The 21,851-nt window shown below is 36.1% G+C and overlaps 3 protein-coding genes across 5 annotated transcripts in view; 2 read left to right on the forward strand and 1 right to left on the reverse strand.

Annotated features, from left to right (window-relative positions):
* The window catches only part of LOC111463900 (calmodulin-binding transcription activator 2-like), a 14,841-nt gene extending 5,746 nt beyond the window's left edge, over window positions 1-9,095 (forward strand). Inside the window, exons 5-13 of one of the 2 annotated variants that reach the window (XM_023107860.1) lie at window positions 945-987; window positions 3,762-3,939; window positions 4,137-4,262; window positions 4,399-4,706; window positions 5,365-5,901; window positions 6,151-6,842; window positions 7,335-7,917; window positions 8,167-8,490; window positions 8,657-9,095. In XM_023107860.1, coding sequence (XP_022963628.1) covers window positions 945-987; window positions 3,762-3,939; window positions 4,137-4,262; window positions 4,399-4,706; window positions 5,365-5,901; window positions 6,151-6,842; window positions 7,335-7,917; window positions 8,167-8,490; window positions 8,657-8,770 — 2,905 coding nt within the window. In that variant the 3' untranslated portion in view covers window positions 8,771-9,095. The remainder of the gene's footprint in view (window positions 1-944; window positions 988-3,761; window positions 3,940-4,136; window positions 4,263-4,398; window positions 4,707-5,364; window positions 5,902-6,150; window positions 6,843-7,334; window positions 7,918-8,166; window positions 8,491-8,656) is intronic. The other variant, XM_023107862.1, reaches the window with a different exon arrangement.
* Window positions 9,096-10,221: 1,126 nt separating this feature from the next.
* On the forward strand, window positions 10,222-12,653 carry LOC111464099 (pentatricopeptide repeat-containing protein At2g21090). The gene has a single exon (XM_023108186.1). The coding sequence runs from the start codon at window positions 10,628-10,630 to the stop codon at window positions 12,461-12,463; it is 1,836 nt and encodes a 611-aa protein (XP_022963954.1). The 5' UTR covers window positions 10,222-10,627; the 3' UTR covers window positions 12,464-12,653.
* A 2,185-nt stretch (window positions 12,654-14,838) lies between these two features.
* LOC111464100 (tobamovirus multiplication protein 1-like) lies at window positions 14,839-20,918 on the reverse strand. 2 transcript variants are annotated; one of them, XM_023108188.1, is made up of 12 exons: window positions 20,648-20,918; window positions 19,735-19,825; window positions 19,598-19,650; window positions 18,710-18,802; window positions 18,524-18,595; window positions 18,324-18,396; window positions 18,114-18,159; window positions 17,979-18,042; window positions 17,305-17,358; window positions 17,130-17,207; window positions 15,395-15,505; window positions 14,839-15,201 (listed from the first exon to the last, which is right to left on the reverse strand). In XM_023108188.1, exons 1-11 carry the CDS (start codon window positions 20,783-20,785, stop codon window positions 15,413-15,415), a joined length of 855 nt encoding a protein of 284 aa, XP_022963956.1. In that variant the 5' UTR covers window positions 20,786-20,918; the 3' UTR covers window positions 14,839-15,201; window positions 15,395-15,412. The 2 variants fall into 2 exon arrangements, with proteins under 2 accessions (XP_022963956.1, XP_022963955.1); XM_023108187.1 differs by having other exon boundaries at window positions 14,839-15,207.
* Window positions 20,919-21,851: the final 933 nt, after the last annotated feature.

Consider the following 21,851-nt stretch of genomic DNA (forward strand, 5'->3'; position numbering starts at 1 on the left):
CCCCCGCAAAAAAAAAAAAAAAGTTTTGAAAAATGTTTGTTCTGTGACTATCACTCTGCATTTGTATTAGAATTATCAGGAAAAGGCTCTTTTTGGGATAAGATGTAGGGCTATCATCATGAAATATGAAATATGAAAATTGAAATTTTAAACAAATAAGGCCATGGAGAATGAATCTAGCCAACGATCTATAGTAGAAAGGGAAAAATCGTTACAATTGAAGGCCCAAAATCTCAATAACAAAAATTATATTCTTGTTACAAGGTCTATAATCATCAATGGTAAACCTAGGGGTAGATTTCATGCCTTTAGAGGTCACTTGTGGTGGACATTCTAAGTAGGATCACCCCTTGAAGGTTGAGGGCAATGTCCTTGAGGGTTTTCAGGTGGTTAGAGACAATTGACCTTGTCTCATCTACAGTTCGCCAAAGATATCTTCTTTTCCTAGGGAAGGAAGAGTCCTTTATTAATCTAAATCACTTTCTATTTTTTACCGAGACCATGTCAAAATTAAAGATTAATTGGGGAAAAATCTTCTGTTAGTAGATGGGCTTCTTGGGTGGGTTGTGTGGTAGGACTTTCCTATTTAAAATTTAAAATTTAAAATAATACAAATTTAAAATTCATTATTTACAGAAACATTAGATTTTTTGTTCCGTTTTTGTTTTTGCTTTAATTTAAAAAATTGGTATGTTATAGCATAATTTATGACATAATTTTAATCTAAGCAATACTATCACATCTGAATAATTTTACCTAATTTGTTTTTTCTTAAAACTATAATTTATAAAATAAAATGCTAAGATTCTTGTTTTAAGAAATTTAATTATTTCTTTTTAATTTTTTTTAAAGCTTAAAATTTCAAAATTACTCATTTATTTTATAATAAAGCAATTCCCCCTTTTCGATGATTCTTTTCCCTCATCCGCTTTTGCTTGTTGCAGGCATTTAATGCACATCGTTTTTGTCCACTACTTGGAAGTTAAGGTAATCTAGTGCTTTACTTGTTCATTCTTTCTGTCGTTTAATTGGTATAATTTTCCTTACTGTTGTTTTAATTTATCATGATTTCTCTGATAAATTATTTTTTTACTCCTCTGGCGATTAATATTGTTAATTGATTTGACCACGGGGTGATATTGTAGTGACCTTACTTTTATCATAAGATTGGACTGTTACTCGTGCATGTCATGGTGTTTTCAACCAATTTCAAGCGGAGATAGAAACTTAACTAAAACAACAAGTACTAACAGAAACTCCATCAATGGAAACTAAATTCAATCTATGCTTATTACGAAAACCATGAACTAAGAAAATTGACACACCTATCTAAAATAACAGAAAACATTATTTACCATGGAAAAACTATCTGGAAGAAACAATGTTCCATAGCCTCCGTTGCAGAAGCCGTTATTTGACCAACGGTCCCTTGCCTTTACCTAGAAAAATGATAGGAAAAGAATGAATATTTAAAAATACTTAATAATTGCAAACACATAAATCATTCAATATGAGTGGTGAAACCTAAATTTATGACTGGCTTTAGCCCTTAAGCTCTACTTTCATTCTCGAGTATAATTGGCTGTATAGTATTTCTTTACACATAACCCATTCATATGCTCATGGACCCACTAAGCGAGCTTGTTAATGTACTCCCTGAGCTTAAATAAGGGCTAGTGCATGCTCATGCTCGATATAAATCATCAATTCAATTGATGTACATAAACACTTTCATACATTTTGTAACTTTAACTTGTCATGAGCATACAATCGGTGTTGAAGGAGCCCATGTTAAATATAATTCATGACTGCATTAGCATAGTTGAAACATGCTTTGTTAAAGGAGCCCATGTTAAATGTAATTACTTCCTTTCTGTTTGTTGTGTAAACCAACTGAAAATATTTTTAACTCCCCATTCGATGTACGCCCCTTCTTTGTTGTGTTCAAGTCCTTTGTGTACTTTCAAACATCGATGGAAAGTTTATGTGTCGTTTGATAGCACTCTTGTTTCTCATTTCCTGTTTTCCATTTCAAATTTTTAGTGTTTTTAAAGGTCTACTGGGCTCCTTTAGCAAAGCATGCTCGAGGCACATGTCTCAATGCCTCAAGCCTGACTGCCTACATTTTTTATGAAAGAAAATTCTAACTTCTAAGGAAGAAACTCACGAAAATTCTTAGAAGGTATTAATTTTTTTCCTACCATCTCGAATAAAAGCGCTATTTTATTAAGCTCTTCATCATCTTATTTTCTTCATATATCAAAAATTTATTTACATTCCTCTGCTGTGATCTTCAATAAAAAAAAGTACATACTTTCTTTTAGCTTCGTGCTTCATCTCTAAAGAGCTATTGCACTTTAGTATGCTTTGAGCCTTAAAAAGCATGGGATCTTATAATGCAGGACTTGGTCTCCTTGTTTACAACCCAGGCATTAGTTTTTCAAAATTATCCTGCCATGAGAACTTATAGCATGACCAAGCAAAGTTAGATGTTAAATATGAAAGTTTGTAGATGGAAATGCTGTAATATATTACGATTATTTTCTATTTTGTTAGATAACAGGTGTGGTGATTATAGATAGAGAGGGAGAGGCTTGAGAGGCGTGCAGGCTGCTTTAGGGGAGGTTTAGTGGAGGTGCTCTAAGATTCTTGAAAATTTAGAAAATCCTTCTAGTCCTTTTAGTTAGTTCCCATCAGTTGTATTTACCACAACTTTCCATCCACAATTCCAGCTCAAAACACTACAGCAAGAACATAATAAACAAGAACATATGCTTAGTTTTTTTTGTAATCTGAGGGAAACAAACAAGAACATAATAAACGATCTCACTTGTACAACTGTGTTTTTGAGTTCTAAAAACTATGAAATAATAAGGTTGCTTCTTATCGAGAAATTAAGTGAATGAAGCTTTTTAGGTTAAACATAGCCTTGAATAATAAAATCGTATACGGAGTGTTTTAAAAGGTCCTCCACATTGAAGCACTTAAAGGCATGTACCTCAAAATATTTTCATTAATTTTTTATTTTGAAAACAAATAAGAAAACAAATTGCCTAAAAGGCCATATCATTATTGAGTTCCTCCTGAAAAGTTCTCATTTATTTCATTTTTTTAATGAGAAAACTTTCTTTCATTGAGAGGAAAATGATGAATACATGGGCAAGAACCTACAAAAAGGAGGCAGCCTACAAGAAAAGGCTCCCATCAAGATAAATAAGACCTAATGAATAATTAAAAAAAAAAAAAAAAAAGAAACTGAGGCTCAGGGAGAAAGAAGGATTCTAACAAAGGAGCAAACATCAGTAGAAGAACTATATTTTCACATACCCTTGATTCATAATACTATGTTTTTACATTTATAAAATTTTTATTTATATTTTTAAATTGTGCAATCAAAACAATTATTTTTCTTTCTTTCCTTTTTTTCGGTGCTTCATGCTAAAACTGAGAGGACTATTGTGTGTCTTTGTGCATTGCACTTTAGAAAGTACGGATTGCTCCCTCCATGCTTAAAAGAAACACATACACAAATTTGCCTAAGTTTTTTTATTAAATGGCTAAGATCTCATTCTTCATTGGTATGCATCCCCAGATAGCATGAAGCATTTTTCCATCTTTTGCAATTTAATATATATATTTCTGAGTGTCCTGCCAGTTTGGATTTTTGCTGTACCTGCATATTTTTTTTAAAAAGTAATTTTGGATTCTGTCAATAATATTTAATTTAAATATTCAACTCATATGATCAATTTTTAAATCAGGGTAATAGAACCAATATTGGAGCTGTCGTTGAGACTGATGAGGTTTCATCAAGTTCACAGAAGAGCAGCCCTACGAGTGCTAGCTATTCCAGCAGTTATAATCAAGCAGCTTCTGAAAATGCAGATTCCCCCAGTCCAACTAGCCCTTTGACACCATTTTGTGAAGATTGTGATACGGGTATTTTCATTTTCTTTGGTTGTTTATTGCCTGTTCTTTGAATTGTTTCTATTTTTATGTAGGATCTCAAGGTCTTGAGATTATTTTATTCAGTGTCTGATAATGTTAACCCACACTTGATACTTCGATCTTAGTTACCGAAATTTTTATTCTCAGTTGTTATGGAGGTTTCTACTTGAATTTGCAATTTTGTGCAGAAGACACCGGCCAAGCAACTTCAAGATTTCGCTCATTTCCCACATCACCAAAAATGGGAAATGGTCTTCTGATGAATAAACAAGATGCTGGTCAATCAAATTTTTATTTTCCGCATTCTTCTTCCAGTAAGCCCATTTTAATTCTTTTTTCCCCAAATTCCATTGCAATAATTAACATATATAATATATTCATCAAGTGCTTCCCGATAGAAGCTTTGACATAATCTGACACTTCAAAATGTTGACTATTGTAACACTCCAGACACATCAGTTCCTGCTGTGGATTATGTATCACAAGTTCAGAAAGATGTACTTGGGGGTAACATTTGTGGTACCAATGTGACGGATTCTCAGAAGACGCTCAGTTCTGCCTCGTGGGAAGAGATCTTGCAACATTGTACAACTGGATTTCAGGCTGTACCTTCTCATGTTTTATCCTCTTTGATTGAACCTGTTTCTTCTGGAATTGTCGTTGGACAAGAGAATTCAATTCCTGGCAAGCCTTCAACCAGTAATAGTGCTATTACAGAGGATTTTGGGAGTTCTCTGACAATGAACCCAAACTGGCAGGTATTTTGAAGTTTTTTCATTTCTATTTCTTTATTCTAAAATCCTATCTGTATATCTGATTAAAGAAAACACTACAATTTACATAGGCTTTAAAGTCATCTCAAGGAAACTGGGGTTGGTTGGGTTTCGGGTAGACTAGATTGGGATGATGAAGTTTAGTTTATTTTACCAGCCTGGCATTGTATCACGAAGGGTCAAGTGATTCTTAGCCTGGCCTATTGTTTTACTTCTTCTGTGTCAGACTGTACTTCCACGTAATTTAATGTCTGTATAGTGTTAAAGAGCTACTTCTATGACTGTAGTTGCACATAGTTAAATGACTATAACTGCTCAATTACTTATCTGATTCACTTAGTCGCTTAGCTATTCTGTTTCTGCTCTCGGTAACGAACTTCTCTAAAAGGATGAAGACATAATTAAAAAACTACTGTTGAAAATGATGAGTTGTTGTCCGTTGGCTTATTCTTGATATAAACTTTTATGAATTGAATGGCTTACGCTATTCTGTGGAGAGTGTTGCTTGGGGTGGTTGGACTTGCACTCAAATTCTTAGGTTGCTTCTGAAGTTCGTTGAGTTATTTGGCACTCTTTAGTACAACTGAGTTTAACTAAAATTTTGCGCTGCAGATTGTAACTTTTTTTCTGGATTCAACTGCAGGTTTCTTTTGAAGACAATACTTCGTCCTTTTCAAAAGAGTACGTTGACCAGTTTCCAGAATTGTATTCAGTTTATGACATAGATAGCAGGTTAACTGAGCAGAAATCTCATAATGCAACTTTTGGAAGTGGTCATGAGATGTCTTGTGCTCATCCTGGCATAGAGAATGAGGAGATTTTGCCAAACAACCTTGAATTACAGTTCAAAGAAGGAGAATCGTATTCTGCTATGAGGTTGAGTTCTGAAAATGATACATCTAAAGAAGGTACCGTTGGCTATTCTTTGAGTTTGAAACAATCATTAATAGACGGAGAGGAGAGTTTAAAGAAAGTTGACAGCTTCTCGAGGTGGGTATCCAGAGAGCTTGTCGAAGTTGATGATTTGCACATGCATCCATCATCTGGCTTGTCTTGGAGCACCGTAGAATGTGGTGATATGGTAGATAATTCATCATTAAGCCCTTCTCTTTCTGAAGACCAGCTTTTCAGTATAATAGAATTTTCTCCAAAGTGGACACTTGCAGATTTGGAAACTGAGGTAAATAATTGTATGAAAAAACTGAGTTATTTTGAATCAACCTTGAGAAAAGACTCACCAAAGATTTTGAATTTCATTGGTTTACTGTCTCCATTTTTCTACAGTTTCTTATTCACTTCTGTCACTTTCCCCTCTAAATATGTTACCTTCTTCATTTTTATGTTTCACGTAATTTTCGGACTTGTGAAACATTGAAGATCTTTTTTTTCAGAAGACTAAATTATCTCTGTTTTCTTTAAACCCTAACAGGTTGTGATTATAGGAAAGTTTCTGGGGAACAATCATGGCACAAAATGTTATTGGTCATGTATGTTTGGGGAAGTCGAAGTTCCTGCAGAGGTTTTGGCTGATGGGATTCTATGCTGCCATGCACCACCACATAGTGTTGGGCAAGTCCCTTTTTATGTCACATGTTCCAACAGATTAGCATGCAGTGAGATTCGTGAGTTTGATTACTTGGCAGGCTCTGCTCAAGATGTTGATGTTACCGAAGTATATACTGCTGGTGCTACAGAGGAATTATATTTGCATATGCGATTGGAGAGGTTACTGTCCCATAGATCTTCAAATCCTCCAAATAATCTCTCTGAAGGTGCTTTGGAGAAACGGAACTTAATCAGAGAGCTTATCTCAATAAAAGAAGAAGAAGATTGTTATGGGGAAGAGCCAAATTCTCTTAATGTTCAAATTCAGCATCAAAACAAGGAGTTTCTTTTTGTAAAGCTGATGAAAGAAAAAGTGTACTCGTGGCTTATCCGCAAAGTCATTGAAGGTGGCAAAGGTCCTCATATATTGGATGATGAGGGACAGGGGTTAATTCATTTAGCAGCAGCCCTTGGTTATGATTGGGCAATCCGACCAATTGTCGCTGCAGGAGTGAGCATAAACTTCCGAGACATTAACGGATGGACTGCTCTCCATTGGGCAGCATTCTGTGGCAGGTAAGGACCCTGAAACTCACGAAAGGAAACCCTTTCATTCATGCTAATCAAACTCATTGATAAAACTGAAAAAGAATGTTTGGTGCCTAGTCCTTTAATATCAAGAAACCCCTTTTTCCTCAAGTATTTTAAAATTTTCGAAGATTATGAAATAACGTCACTGACTGGAATCAGGCCTTGTTAGGTCATGCTAAGCCTGCATGTAGGTACAAATACGTACAGTATGATTAGTGTAGATGCAAGTATGGACCTAAAAAAATGAAGGAACAGTAATGTTAATTTTGAAGTATTAGCGTACGATGTTAATCTTTATTTTGATTTGGTGATGAAAGAATAATTATGAGATATTCGAATATAAAGAATGTATTAAGCCATATAATGGTAAATATGAAGAACAGTAATATTTTGCTTCCTCCTAATTACTTCATTATTAACGACACTGCAAATCTCAACTCGAGTAAATTTCCATGCTGATGACCCTGTTTCATGCAGGGAGTTGACAGTTGGAACCCTTATAACATTGAATGCTGCTCCTGGATTGCTGGCTGATCCTTCTCCAGAAAATCCTTTGGGGATACCGCCATCTGAACTTGCGTCGATGAATGGGCACAAAGGGATTGCTGGTTTCCTTGCAGAGTCATCATTGACCAGCTATATCGAATCCATATCAATGGGGGAGACCGTAAAAGATGGTGTGCTGGACGTTTCAAAGAGGAAACCTGTGCATACTGTTTCTGAACGAAGGGCAACACCGATAAGTGATGGTTTTATGCCTGCTGATTTGTCCTTGAAGGATTCATTGACTGCTGTCTGCAATGCTACTCAAGCTGCTGGGCGTATACATCTGATGTTTAGAATGCAGTCATTTCAGAGGAAAAAATTATCGGAGTGTAGTCCTGATGAACTTGGATCCTCAGATGATACTGCTATTTCATTTGCCAAAGCCAGGGCACGTAAGTCTGGACTAAGTAACAGCCCGGCCCATGCCGCTGCAGTTCACATACAGAAAAAGTTCCGTGGTTGGAGAATGAGAAAAGAGTTCTTGCTAATACGTCAAAGAATAGTGAAAATTCAGGTTTACACGCTTTCATACGCTATTAATAAGCTCCTTTACATTGATGATTTGCTTGGTAAATTATGATCATTTTAATCGGATGAGAATAGGAAAAGAAAACTTCTAAGCTCTAATTAATATGGTGGTATGATGTAGAAGATCTTTGTACATGAAAATAGATTGGTCTGTTCAGCCCCATGATTTATGATTAATGAGCTTCCTTCTGCTACATGAAACAAAAAAGTAACATCTAATTTTCATAATTGCAAGGCCCACGTGAGAGGACACCAGGTGAGGAAGCAATATAAAAAGATCGTCTGGTCGGTAGGCATATTAGACAAGATCATTTTGAGATGGAGACGGAAGGGGAGTGGTTTGCGAGGTTTCCGATCAGATGCAGCTGCAAAGAATCCATCCGCTGTGTTGGAACCGCCTAAAGAGGATGATTATGATTTTCTGGCGAAAGGAAGGAGGCAGACTGAGGAGAGATTTCAAAAAGCACTGACTAGAGTCAAGTCCATGGCTCAGTATCCCGAGGGACGAGACCAATACCGTAGGCTTCTTACCGTCGTTCAAAAGTGCCAAGAAACTAAGGTATTGAGATCTGTCATTTTTGATTCATCACTTGTCTTGTTCTGTTATAGAATCTAGTTCTAGTTCCATTTCTCGTTCTATGGCGCAATGTGTCAGGTGACACCTTGCTCGACTTCTGATAATATGCGTATTGATGCATGTTGTATTGTTTGGAATAATTGATCAGGCAAGTAATATGGCTATTACTAGCACTAGAGAAGAGATAATAGAAGGCGATGACATGATTGATATCGACTCACTTCTGGACGACGACGCTTTAATGTCTATGACATTTGATTGAGTAAACAGCTTGTGTTATCAATCAGCCTACTGTTTCTGGTGCATACTAACTTCAGCATTTGCTTGTACATTCTACTCTAACCACTAGTGTATCAAAAAGTTCATATCTCTATATTGTGATCACTCAGTGTTGGCTGCCTACCAAAAATGGTGTAGATTTCATAGGTTGGTGATAGGGCTTACCTGATTGTTTGTGTCCATTGATTATATTTGAACCAAATTAGTAGCGAATTTGTATAGGATGATAAGAACACTCATTACTGCCATAAACTTGTATGTTTTAGTGTCATATTATGAAGGTAATTTTGAAGTTTGATCTGATCGTATTGGACGTTTCGTTTCGTGCCGTTTTTCTCACCTTATCTTCTCCATCCTTTGGATATTATCTCCTTAATTTCTTGTCTTTCCTCTTCACTTTAGTTTCCTATGTTCTTTCTTGTCTTATCATTGGTCTTTGTTACTGTGTTTGCTCAATCTGTGTGACAGTTAGGGCCGTTTGGTTTATGGAAAAAGAGGGTGGGAATGTGCATGGGTTTTACCCTTATTTGTTTTAAGTTTTTTTTTTTCTCTTAAAACTATGATGTTCCGAAAAATTATTTGAAATATCTCTAGGGGCCATTTGGTTGGAGGTTTTGTTTACCATGTTTGAGAATAAAATATGTATATGTATATATGTGTGTGTATATATATATATGTATATGTATGTATATGTATACACACATGCTTTTTAGCTATATTTTGAAACTCTGATAGTAAATCTTAAGCCAAATTATGTTGATCATTATGTTAGTAGAACATTAGGATTTTTTTTACAAATTTTAAAATAAAGATTATATTGAAAAACTAGAACTTTAAAATAACTATTTTTGTTAAACGAGTAATAAACGGGAAAAAATTGTTTGGGAATGCTGAATAACAAACAAAATAATAAAGCAATGGACCCATCATAGTATTTATTTATTTTTACTAAAAAAAGGAATTTCATTGTGGTTATTGGATAATTTACGTTTTGGGTTTGATAGATCATCCATTTTATATTCCTTCGATGGGAAGGTAAAAACGAATTCGATTGTGGAGCCGTATGCACAGCACAAAGGATGTATGTACGGTTGTTAATCCTCTCTTTTTTATTCTCTTTACTATGATCATGCGAGATAGAGAAGAATCAAATTCCCACAAATTTATGTCTCGATCCCTGTAAAAATAAATGGAGAATTTCATTCTTACAAATTTATGTTTCGATCCCTGCAAAAATAAATGGAGAATTTCATTCCCACACATTTATGTCGGTGTCAGTGGGAATGAATAACATGAAACGTAATGAAAAAAAAGATGTCACGAGAACAAACATATTTCCATCCATATTATTAATTATATATTTTTTTTTGACAATTATTACGGCTTTTTAAAATAAAATACAAAATTCAAGAATATTTTATTTAATTTAGTGAAATGGTTAAGTGGAAAGTCTACAGCTGTTTTCAATAATTTAGTAAAAAAAACAAAAAACAGTCATAAACCTTCTTTTCCCTCGTCTTCTCCCCCCGCCGCCGTTCATCTTCCATCGGGCTTCTTCTCCGGCGACGTCTAACCATTGTGCGCGGAGCTTTGTCTTCTGTTTCTTTCTTGGTGGTGAACACGATGGGTCAACGAGCCAAATTTCATTGGTGTTCTAGACCCCCGGGTTTTTCGATCCCCGATCTGAATGCCCCTTAACTTGTAAACCTCAGATTTGTGAGTTTGAACCTTCTCTCTTCGGAGGCTGCGATGAGCACCTTCAACGCCGCCGCCGCCGCCCCTGCCGCTGCTAGCCCTTACAGATGAATGGGTTCTCTATCTCGCATGGTGCCCCTCTGCAATGCCCTCTTTCTCTTCCCAAGCCCTAAAAAAACCCGCTGTGTTTCGCCCCAAATCAAAGCAACTCCCGGATTCCACTCGCCCTTGTATCGTTCAGTCCCTTCTCAACCACTCTTCTCAGGGGAACCTCCCGGAAGCCCTCTCCTTCCTCGACCCACTGGTCCAAAGAGGCATACGCTTACCCACTAGCGTTTTCGTCCACCTCTTGCGACTTTGTGCCAAAGCCAAGTCATTAAAAGGAGGAAAATCGGTTCATCTCCATTTGAAACTCACGGGCTTCAAACGCCCTACAACTATCGTTGCGAACCATTTGATTGGTATGTACTTTCAATGTGGTAGTGACACAGAGGCACGTAAGGTGTTTGATAAAATGTCTGTAAGAAATTTATACTCTTGGAACCATATGCTTGCTGGGTATGCTAAGTTGGGAAATGTATATCAAGCTAGGAAGTTGTTCGATACAATGATAGAGAAGGATGTTATATCATGGAACACAATGGTTCTTGCTTATGCTAAGAAGGGGTGTTTCAACGAAGCTATTGGGTTGTACAGAGACTTTAGGAGACAAGATATGGGGTTCAATGAGTTTAGTTTTGCTGGCCTTTTGATTCTTTGTGTGAAGCTCAAGGAATTGCAGCTCGCCAAGCAGGTTCATACGCAGGTATTGGTTGTTGGATTCTTGTCTAATATAGTTCTTTCTAGTTCAATTGTTGATGCATATGCAAAATGTGGAGAGATGGAATGTGCCAAGAGATTGTTTGATGAAATGCCTGTTAAAGATATCCTTGCATGGACTACAATGGTCTCTGGATATGCTAAATGGGGTGATATGAATTTAGCTAGCGGATTGTTTCATCAAATGCCTGAAAAGAATCCTGTCTCCTGGACAGCTTTGATATCAGGCTATGCAAGAAACAGTTTGGGACATGAAGCACTCGATTACTTTACACAAATGATGAAGTTTCGAGTTAATCCCGACCAATTTACGTTCAGTAGTTGTCTCTGTGCTTGTGCCAGCATTGCTGCACTAAAGCATGGTAAACAAGTTCATGCCTATTTGATCAGAACCAACTTCAGATGCAACACAATAGTCGTCAGCTCTCTCATCGACATGTATTCGAAGTGTGGCATGTTAGAAGCTGCCTGCAGCGTTTTTTACCTGTTGGGAAACAAGCAGGATGTTGTATTGTGGAATACAATGATATCCGCCCTAGCTCAACACGGTCACGGGGAAAAAGCAATGCAGATGTTCAATGACATGGTCGAATCAGGATTGAACCCTGATAGGATCACCTTCATTGTGATCCTTAGCGCGTGTAGTCATTCCGGTCTTGTACAAGAAGGACTTCAGTTTTTCAAGGCCATGAGCTACGATCACGGCATCCTCCCCGATCAAGAACACTACGCATGCTTAATCGACCTCTTGGGTCGAGCTGGATGTTTTACCGAGTTGGTAAACGAGTTAGAGAAGATGCCGTGTAAACCCGACGATCGGATATGGAACACGTTACTCGGAGTCTGTAGGATACATGGCAATATAGAGCTTGGAAGAAAAGTAGCTGAGCACGTAATCGAGCTGGAGCCTCGATCTTCTGCAGCCTATGTATCTCTTGCGAGTTTGTATGCGTTTCTCGGCAAATGGGAGTCGGTAGAGCAGGTCAGAGAAGTAATGGAAGAGAGATTAGTGAGAAAAGAGCGTGCTATAAGCTGGATTGACATTGAAAACAAGGTACATTCTTTCATAGCTTCTGATAGATTTCATCCATTGAAGGAGGAAATATACTCTCTATTAGAACAGCTAGCCAGCCACACAGAAGAGGATTTTTCAATCGTTTGAAAAGAATTTCAAAGTTATTGCCATGCAGGTTGTTTTCAAGAAGATCTGCTGCAAAGTTTGACCTGTTAAGAATGGAACAAACCACATAGAATGTGATAATTGAACACAATGGGTATTACTCCTTCATCATAATTTGTTTTTATCTCATTGTTAATCAATAATAATGGCTCGAGTTAGTTTGTTGATTATACTATTGTGTGTATATGTTGCCTTTAGCCAATGTTTTTGTTTCTGGTTTCTTCTTTGTTTTTCCCCTATTTATAGTTGAAATAACATTTAGTATATATGATATGCAAAAGATGTCCCATGTATTGAAATATATAGAAGGCGATTTTTAAAATTTATAGTATTGATACAATTAAGTCCCGATGCAAAATAGAAGAACGATAATGAAGTTCAATGATTTATAATAAAATGTTATTGTTAGACTAGACGAACACGACTCTCCACAATGGTATGATATTGTCCACTTTGAGTATAAACTATCATGACTTTGCTTTAGGCTTTCCCAAAAGGTTTCGTACCAATAGAGATAGACGAACACGACTCTCTACAATGGTATGATATTGTTCACTTTGAGCCTAAGCTATCATAACTTTGCTTTAGGCTTCCCCAAAAAGTTTAGTATCAATAGAGAGATTGTATTCGTTGATTATAAACCCATAATCATTTCCTAAATTGGTGGATGTGGACTTTTCTTTTCATCCAACAGTTATATATTCGATTAAAATTCTTACCAATTTGAAAGTATATAACAAAATTATAATTATTAAAATTCAAAGTTAAATTATGGAGAGAAAAAAAATATAGGTGAAAATAGGACGCTATATTCTTTCACTTATTCTAGTAGCATGCCGTCTCCTTTTCTCTCTCCTTTGACCTCCCTCTCTCTTGTTTGACTGCCATGGCTAGACAGCCCTCTTCCTCTGGTTCGACTGCACAGCCACCCTACAATTTTTGTTTCCTAGTGGTGATTTTCGTTCCCTTAGTAGCAAAATCGCAAACCAAACCGGGTTTGGTTTGGTTTGGTTCGGTTCTTGATCGAGCCCGCCACATGTTACATTGAGGTCTGAGTCCTCATTTCATTGGATTTCATTGATTTTACCAGACTCGATATCATAAAACAAAATGGCTCGGGTCGGTGAAATAGCCGAGCCAAAAGAGAGAAAATATAATCTTAAGCAAGAAAGGGTCGAATACCTCAAATTACATGATGACTTTCATCTTAATTTAAAACCAAGGAAAAAAGAAAAACTACTCTCATGACATTATTGGTTCAAGAATTTGTTTCAATTAAATTACTGTCGTTTTCGTTTTTGCTAACATTTTTGCAAAAGCAAGGTCGGGTAACTGTTATAGTACCCAACCAACTTCCTTGAAGAACGAATGCTGTAACCTACCGAAAAATGGCCACCAAAGCCTCCTATTTGAATGAAGCCTCAAACTTTACTTCAAAACATGCGTAAACTTTAAACTTCAGGACGTTGTTCTATGAAGATAGTCGAGATGTACACAAGTTAAGATATGTATATAGTTGTCCTATGAAGATAGTCGAGATGTGAACAAGTTAAGATCATATAATCCTCAACACTAATCACCGATATTTTGAAATGGTTCTCTAATCTAGTTAGACGAGGCTAAAACTACAATAATTCCAAAGCATCACTATTGAAACAGCTGAATAGACGAAGAAGCAATATGTGAAAAGGGAGCGAGAGAGGGTGATGCTTAGATGAATAAGCAATATGTGAAAAGGGAGCCAGAGAGGGTGATGCTATCTGTATTTTGTTATTGTAGTTGAGCCGAAAATGTTCGGGATTTTTTTTTTTTTTTGATACTAGGTTTAGGGGCTAAGGAATATGATCTACGATCGACACACAAAAGAAGTATCTTATATGATATGAACGAGACTTGAAAAATATAGTAAAAGAAGCATTTGTACTTTCTTTAGCCAATAATGACCAAGTTAAATTTCTTTGCAATTCTATATAATTTAGGTTGCACAAGTTCGACAGTAGAGTGTTTCGAATCTCAAACAAATATTCTTGCGTCGAGATATTTGATGAACAAGAATCTTTCAAACTAGACATGATTGATCTTGCTTGTGGAGTGTTCGAATCTCAGACAATGTTCTTGTCTTGAGATATTCAATCAACAAGTAATCCGAATCTTACTCCCATTGTAGTGATTTCCAGCTAATAATTTTATACACGGTTCCTCTCTAGTGTACTATAAATTAGACTGCTCTCGCATGGCCAACATTAAAGAATTTATTATAGGTGCTTTAATTAAAGCAATCATAAAGCATCTTGAAAATAATGGGAGCTTTTGTATATGGCATGCGTATTCTTTTAGGCATACTTCTCTTTTCTAGGTGAAACAAATAGGTATATTAAATTAGAAGCGACACAAAATGTGTATGGTAAATGCAGCAGCCAAAACAGACCAACAAAAGAATGGGGGAAAGTAAAAGAAAACAGCAATGGAAGTCCTAAAGAACAAACGTCTACAAAAATTAAATGCACAATTAAAAATGGAGAGTTCTGCTGACCAGAAATTGTTGAGAGCTTCATTCAGTAGGGTGTATCGGTAAATACACAGTTCGAATGGAAAGTTCGGCTGCCAGAAACTGTCGAGATCTTTCATTCGATGGGGCGAAAACGGACCGACCAGGTACATGCCTTGGAGGAAGTTTTCTCAGTATAAAGAACCAATGCTGATGGAATAAACGCTATCAACTGCAGCTGCATGCACGTTGAAAGATGTAATATTTTGGGTGGATATTGTTTTTAGCTTATGGAACCACTTTTGGATTAAATTAGAAGGCTAGCCAAACAGAGAAAAAACAGAAATCTCTATAATCGAAGTCCTAAGATCAAAACGTCATCTGCACAAAGTAGATGCATAGTTAGAATGGAAAGTTCTGCTGACCAGAAATTGTCGAGAGCTTCATTCGATGGGATGATACCGATCGGATATACGCCTCGGAGGAAGTTTCCTCAGTATAAATAGAACCAATGCTGAAGGAACAATCTCTACCAACTGCAGAAACATACGCATCGAATTCATTAGAATTCTACACAACTAGAAGTAAATAAATTAGAAAACGAAAATGAAAGGTTTGCTCAACTTCAATGGATAAGTTACAAGAAAACTGAACCCCACAAAAGTACTCTAGTTGCGTATGAGCAATTCGCCAACAATTTTTATCTTGTGGAGCTTAATCATCACGTGATTCAGTTTGACTGAATTTGGACTCATTTTGAAGAATGTTTTGGAACCCACATTGAAGCACAAGAGAAGACGAGGGAGAGTTTGGTGCTCGTACTATTACAATAGGCAGCCAAAGAACGCAACAAAAAGGGAGTCCAAAAACTGGGTTAAGAATGGAACCTCAATCCAACAAAATCAAATGAAGATCGTAATTATGAAAAGGCCTAATAACCGCCCCCATCATGAGGCATTAAACTTAGCCAGAGGTTGATCTTTTCACCACAAAACAGCAAAGAAACTAGCGGGCTACAAAAACTTTGGATTTCTACTGAACAATGAACCCAAAAGCACCTCCTCGATCATAGAGTAACAACCTCTACTTTAAGACGAGTATAAACCAAATGACCTTGTCAACTAGCTCATGAGAAAATAAGCAATCTGTAAACCCCACATGAAGTGTTGGAGGTCCTCCTCTTGCCACTTCAAAGAATGCACTATCGTGGGTACAACACAAAGGAAGAGTGTTATGCAGCATGATCCATAGTGTAACGTAAAACATGCCACACAAAAAATCTGACATTCGTTGAGATCGTAACCTTTCAAAGAGGAAAAAGTGAGGCAGCTTGAACAGGGACGGGCAAACCATATGGGAAAAAAGAACTACAAAAGAAGCCTCTAGAAGAATCAGGAGTCAAAATCCTAGTGGTTACCCATGCTGATCATGAAGGGAAAGAAGCTGATTATGAAGGGAAAGAAGACACGCCATATCTATTGCCTCTTTCCTCAAAAAGAGGGCAACAAAAACCAAAGGAAACGACGAAAGGGGGATCTAAGGAAGGAAAAACCAAATTCATTGAACGCAACCTCTAACGCAGGAGATGATATAAGCGTAGAAACAGTCTTCCCAAAATAAACTTTCGAGCTTCACCAATGGAGCATCTAATAATAACCTGAGAAACAAAAGAGAACTAGAGGCAATAGGTTCTCAAAAGTTCTTACTGGGGCTCTTAAAACTACCACTTGCAACCCAATCAAAAAGGTGCATTCCTACTCAAGCTAACTTTGTACTCCATGAAGGACTACGACAACCAGCTCCATGGAGGACTACTACAATCACTTAGCCAGAAGATCCTTGTTATGTAATCCAAGTTCCGAAGCCCCAATCTACCTATCTCCACGGGCTTTACCACCACCTCCCACTTAACCAAACCCCCTTCATCTACTTCTCCCACGAGCAACTTTTTATCACTCAATCAATAATCTTACTAGCCGAAACTGGAGAATAAAAGCCGAGTTCGTGCTGTCATAATAATTCGTAAAGGCAACCTCGCACATTGAAAGGACAATTAAATATTTAAGGCAAAATATTTTACTCACAGTTTCTACCTAAAAAAGGGTAATCTATGCATTGTAGATAAAATATTAGAATATAAACTAGGGATTGAAAACTTGCCAGGTAGTATATCAGGTTAAGAATGGGATGATCTAGGACGTCAAGGTCTGCATCCTTGTCAAATGCAGAGAGAGCAAGCTACAAGGTGAACAAATATGCATATATATTGTCACTTAAAGAATGTTGATCAAGATTACTGTAACGTTGATCAAGATTACTGTAACCCTAAACTCACCACCAAACATCGTATAGAGAAACAGCTAAAACAAATTGATGTCACAAAACCAACCTGCGAAGATAAGAAAAAAAATAAGAATTTTTTTATATACATGAGTGCTTGAGTCAGCTTCATTGTCACGGGATAATCACAGACTCTATTACATTTGTTGCCACGATAGCTCATAAAATATTATATTCAAAGTAGGTGGTCACCATGATTCGAACTCTTCCCTCCAAGCCCTTCAATATTTACATAGACCACATGACCATATTGACCATGAGACCAACCCATAGTAGTTAATAATTTGAAATCAACATGAGCTTCATTAAAACTTAAATCTTTTAAGAGGTTAAACTCATCATTGAACCTTGAAATATACACATTCATCAATTATGTCATTGATGTTTAAAAAGCTAATCGCATTCCAATTTCTCAACCAAACCCTGATTGAAACTGAATAATGGAACAGCAGCGTAGCATTTGAAATATCTTTTGATCATTCTAATCGGGATAGACTTCTCTAATTGAATACAAAATGAGCTATGAAATCTTGAAATACAAAGATTTCACAACGGATTTCTAATACAATGATATTATTGAGCAGGGTAAATTTGTAAAATACACAGCTTTCACAAAATCTATTGCTTTAAGCGTTTCTAATCCTGTGTAAAACACATAAAGAAACCTACCTCATACAACTTTTTTTGGCGTCCTCTAGATTCAATAGGGAACTGCCTCAGCATGACAAATAGCCTGTTAAGAGAGTAATTGTTAAGAGTGGAACATAATTAACCACAGCTCCTGAATTCATACTCGTTTTTTACCTCCCACCATATATCAGGAAACCCACTGCAGCAGAAAATGCCACCACTGGAAATAATAAAGAAAAAAATTACTATGCCTCCATAAACTAGAATGTGGAAGCCAAAAGGTTCCAGTTGAAATGGACATCGATTATACATCACATTTCTAATGTAAATAAAATATAGTATTTGCTTTAGATGTAAGAGAGAATGCAGGTTTCGAGCTGCAACCTGAAAAGAAGAGCTTGGCAGCTATAACTGCACCAGGAGATTGGTCTAACATCACAATAATCCAAATGCAGATCTAAAACACGATGACAAATAAAATAATTGAATAAAGCTGAATGTAAACAAATCGACCAAATCAGTGCATTCTGTGTTTCATATAGTACTGACAAGTGACAACTTTTGGCTGACACCTTTTACTTCACCTGTATAATGTACATAACTCCGTTGATGATACAGTAAGTAGGCTTCAGCTTACGAATAGGAAGACTTCGTGCCTGAAAGAAAAATAATCACCAATATGGATTGCCAATGATGAATCTTGCGTAGAATTGATATAATATGTAATATAATATTGTTCAGATTAAAGAATAACCATAATAACAAATTACCTGATGGTATATCTCTGCCCAAAATAAAACAAGCAGTGTGTACGTTGAAAAAAATAGAAGTCCAGGAATCTCCATAACCACCATTTCAAGAACCTTTACCAGCATGAAAGTTTCAAGCCGTACAGTCGAGAGAAAATAATCGCAGTTACAACATGGGAAAAGGAACGTGGGTTTCTCTGTATATCTAAATTATCAATTTTAAGTCTACAAATTGACTTGCTTTTTTTATATGGGAATATGATGCCCTGCTGACAGTGGATGATGATCGGTAACAAAACTACATAATGAAAAGAATCTCTAAAAATGCCATGGTCTCCCAGTATCTGAGGGGGGAAGAAATCCTTGGATTATTATGCCTTACAGTTTAACAGAAAGCACAATGCTTTTATTTGTTTATGTTTACTTATTCATTTCACCATCAGAAACCCTTCTGGATGTCTCATAGTTCTGAAATAAATAAACTTGCATATGGTATTACCATAAATACAAAAACAAATAATAAATAATAATAATAATAATAATAATAATAATAATAATAATAATAAATAATATAATAATAATAAATAATCAACTTGTGCATGAATAGCTGTTACTAGTATTTCTTTCTATTCTTCCTTGTCTTCTGTTTAAGTATCATGATATGTTGAATATTCTAGAAATATTCTGAAAAAACGTGCAACCTAATAACAAAGGGGAGATGCTTGTAATAAGATCAATCAAAAGTTTTAGTTTAGATTATCATGCTTTTAACTCTTATATAATCCCAAAAGAATATCAATATGAGGCCTAAAAATACTCAATCATTAAGTGATAACCATGGCTTGAATAGGACATTAAGAGTTTAAGACGATCATAGTTGGCAATAGTGAATTAATATAAGAAACCAACCTTCGGTCTAATGAGGAAGACACTCTTATAAAGCCCAAAGATAATAGCCCTCACTGTCAAAATGAAACTAAGGTAGCATTACCTCATCAAATAGAATATCAAATACGAAAATAAAACTAACAAATATACAATCTTACATCCATTTACAATGAAATTCATCAAATGGAACCCCTTTTGTGTTGTCCACTCGAATTCTGGCACTCTTATTTGAATCCGAATAAGTTGAACCTGAAAACTTGAGCAATTACTCTACGTATTAGGCATTAATTATGACAACAACATGTTGTGTTCTTTTCCTCAACACGGCCAATTAAGTTAATTTAAGTTCCTTTGTTTTTTTCCTAATCAGAAACCAACTAGCTATATCATAAAAGGGCTCCAATCAAAGAGAACTATGCCTAAAGAACAGTTATGAAATTCCTTTGATAGCGATGCCCAAAAGGAATTATTAAATCTAATTCACCAAATTTGGCTGTTGACTTGATACATAATTAATTGAGTTTGCCAGACCCATACATATACTCTAGTGTCGGTCTTGTTTCCTAACCAACGTGTGATAGCTATATTGAGTTTCCATAAAAGATCCAAATCCAATGCAATTCAATGAAATTTTATTCTTGAGATTACAAAACAATTTTTGTAATTAATTGATCACTCAAAATTACCGAAGGATTAAATCCCAACTCATATGAGTGTGGAACTCAAATTAATATCTAAAAATTAATCTAGAAAATCAGTTCTTCTAACCATTTTTGTTAGCTCACACATACAGCATAAGCACACAGCACACCCACAAATCTATTTTAGTTTAAAACCTAATAAATAAATAAATATGAAAGAGATATCACAATTCTGTCGATTTGATGATACATGAGAGTGCAATGTGGAAGATAGATTCAATCCATCAGGTAGGAAGCCATGTTAATTCCAATAAAAAGAAGAACTCAGCCAAAAAAAAAAAAAAAAAGGTTAAAAAAAGCATTAAATCACTCATGAATTTTGCAAAACACAGAACAAAAACACGGTAAGGATTAGAGAAAAGTGGAGTACTAAGGCAATGATCGATAGGAGGCCATAAGAGGAGGACAAGGCGGAATAAATCCCCTTCTGCCATTGCTCCGATTCATCAATTCCATTCCACCATTCCAATCCCTCAACCGCCAAGCCGGTCGCCAAAGCCCTCGTCATTAGAGCTTCAAAAAACGGAAAAAAAAGAAAATCGCAGAAGGAGAAGCCTTCTTGTTCTTGGTTAATGCCGCACGAAATGGAGCAGGGGAGAAGCTTTCTTCGCCATTAATGCCGGGCGCGGCTACGAGAGAGCGTAATTTGGTCTATGAGAGAGAAATCTGTGACACGTGGACGGCTTTTCACTTGTCTTGTGGGAAACTTAATGACACGTATGATAATATGACGTGGATTAAAATATGATATCATTATCGGGATATTAATTTTAATTTTAAATTTCAAAATTATTTTTCAAATACTTTTAAATTTGTCTTTTATTTAAAAAATAATTATTATTATTTTAAAAATTTGTAATATTTTTTCCTAACTCATTACCACACATTTTATTTAAAATTTTACATAATTTTGAAAATTTTATTAATGGTAATATTGATAATATAAGTAATTTTTTAAATAAATAACAAAATTTTAGGGTACTTTTTAAATTAAAATTTATAAATAATAATTCAAATTAATTTATTTTGAGTATGAGACGGTAAGTCCGATGGAAAGTGGTGTTTCCAGTGGCGGACAAGTGAGTAATGCGTAAAAACATGCTCTTGGGAGGGGGAACAACGGCTGAAGATGGCTACTAATACCTCGTACGCTAGGGAGAAAAAGAAGGAATCCGCCCGAAGAAGGGCTCGTGTCTAATTAGCTAGTTGGTGAGACAATAGCTTACCAAGGCGATGATTAGTAGCTGGTCTGAGAGGATGATCAGCCACCCAAATTCTTACTGGAGACAGTAATTAGGGGTGTACATTCAACCCGGCAACTCGACAACCCGGACCAACCCAACCCGAACTATAAGGGTTGGGTTGGGTTGGATTAGCATTTCGGGTAGGGTTGGGTTCATTTTTCTGAACCCGAACGGAATCGGTTCGATTTCGGGTTCATGGGCAAAACGCTCGGGTTGACCCGAGCCAAATAAAATATATATTAGTATTAGGAAGATTGTTTCATGTTAATGGGTTTGCCAGAGTGGTATTGAGTTAGTCCATGAATATTTACACCCGAGTTCTATGTTTCC

Source organism: Cucurbita moschata, unplaced genomic scaffold, assembly GCF_002738365.1.
Source record: "Cucurbita moschata cultivar Rifu unplaced genomic scaffold, Cmos_1.0 Cmo_Scf00029, whole genome shotgun sequence".
NCBI lineage: Eukaryota > Viridiplantae > Streptophyta > Magnoliopsida > Cucurbitales > Cucurbitaceae > Cucurbita > Cucurbita moschata.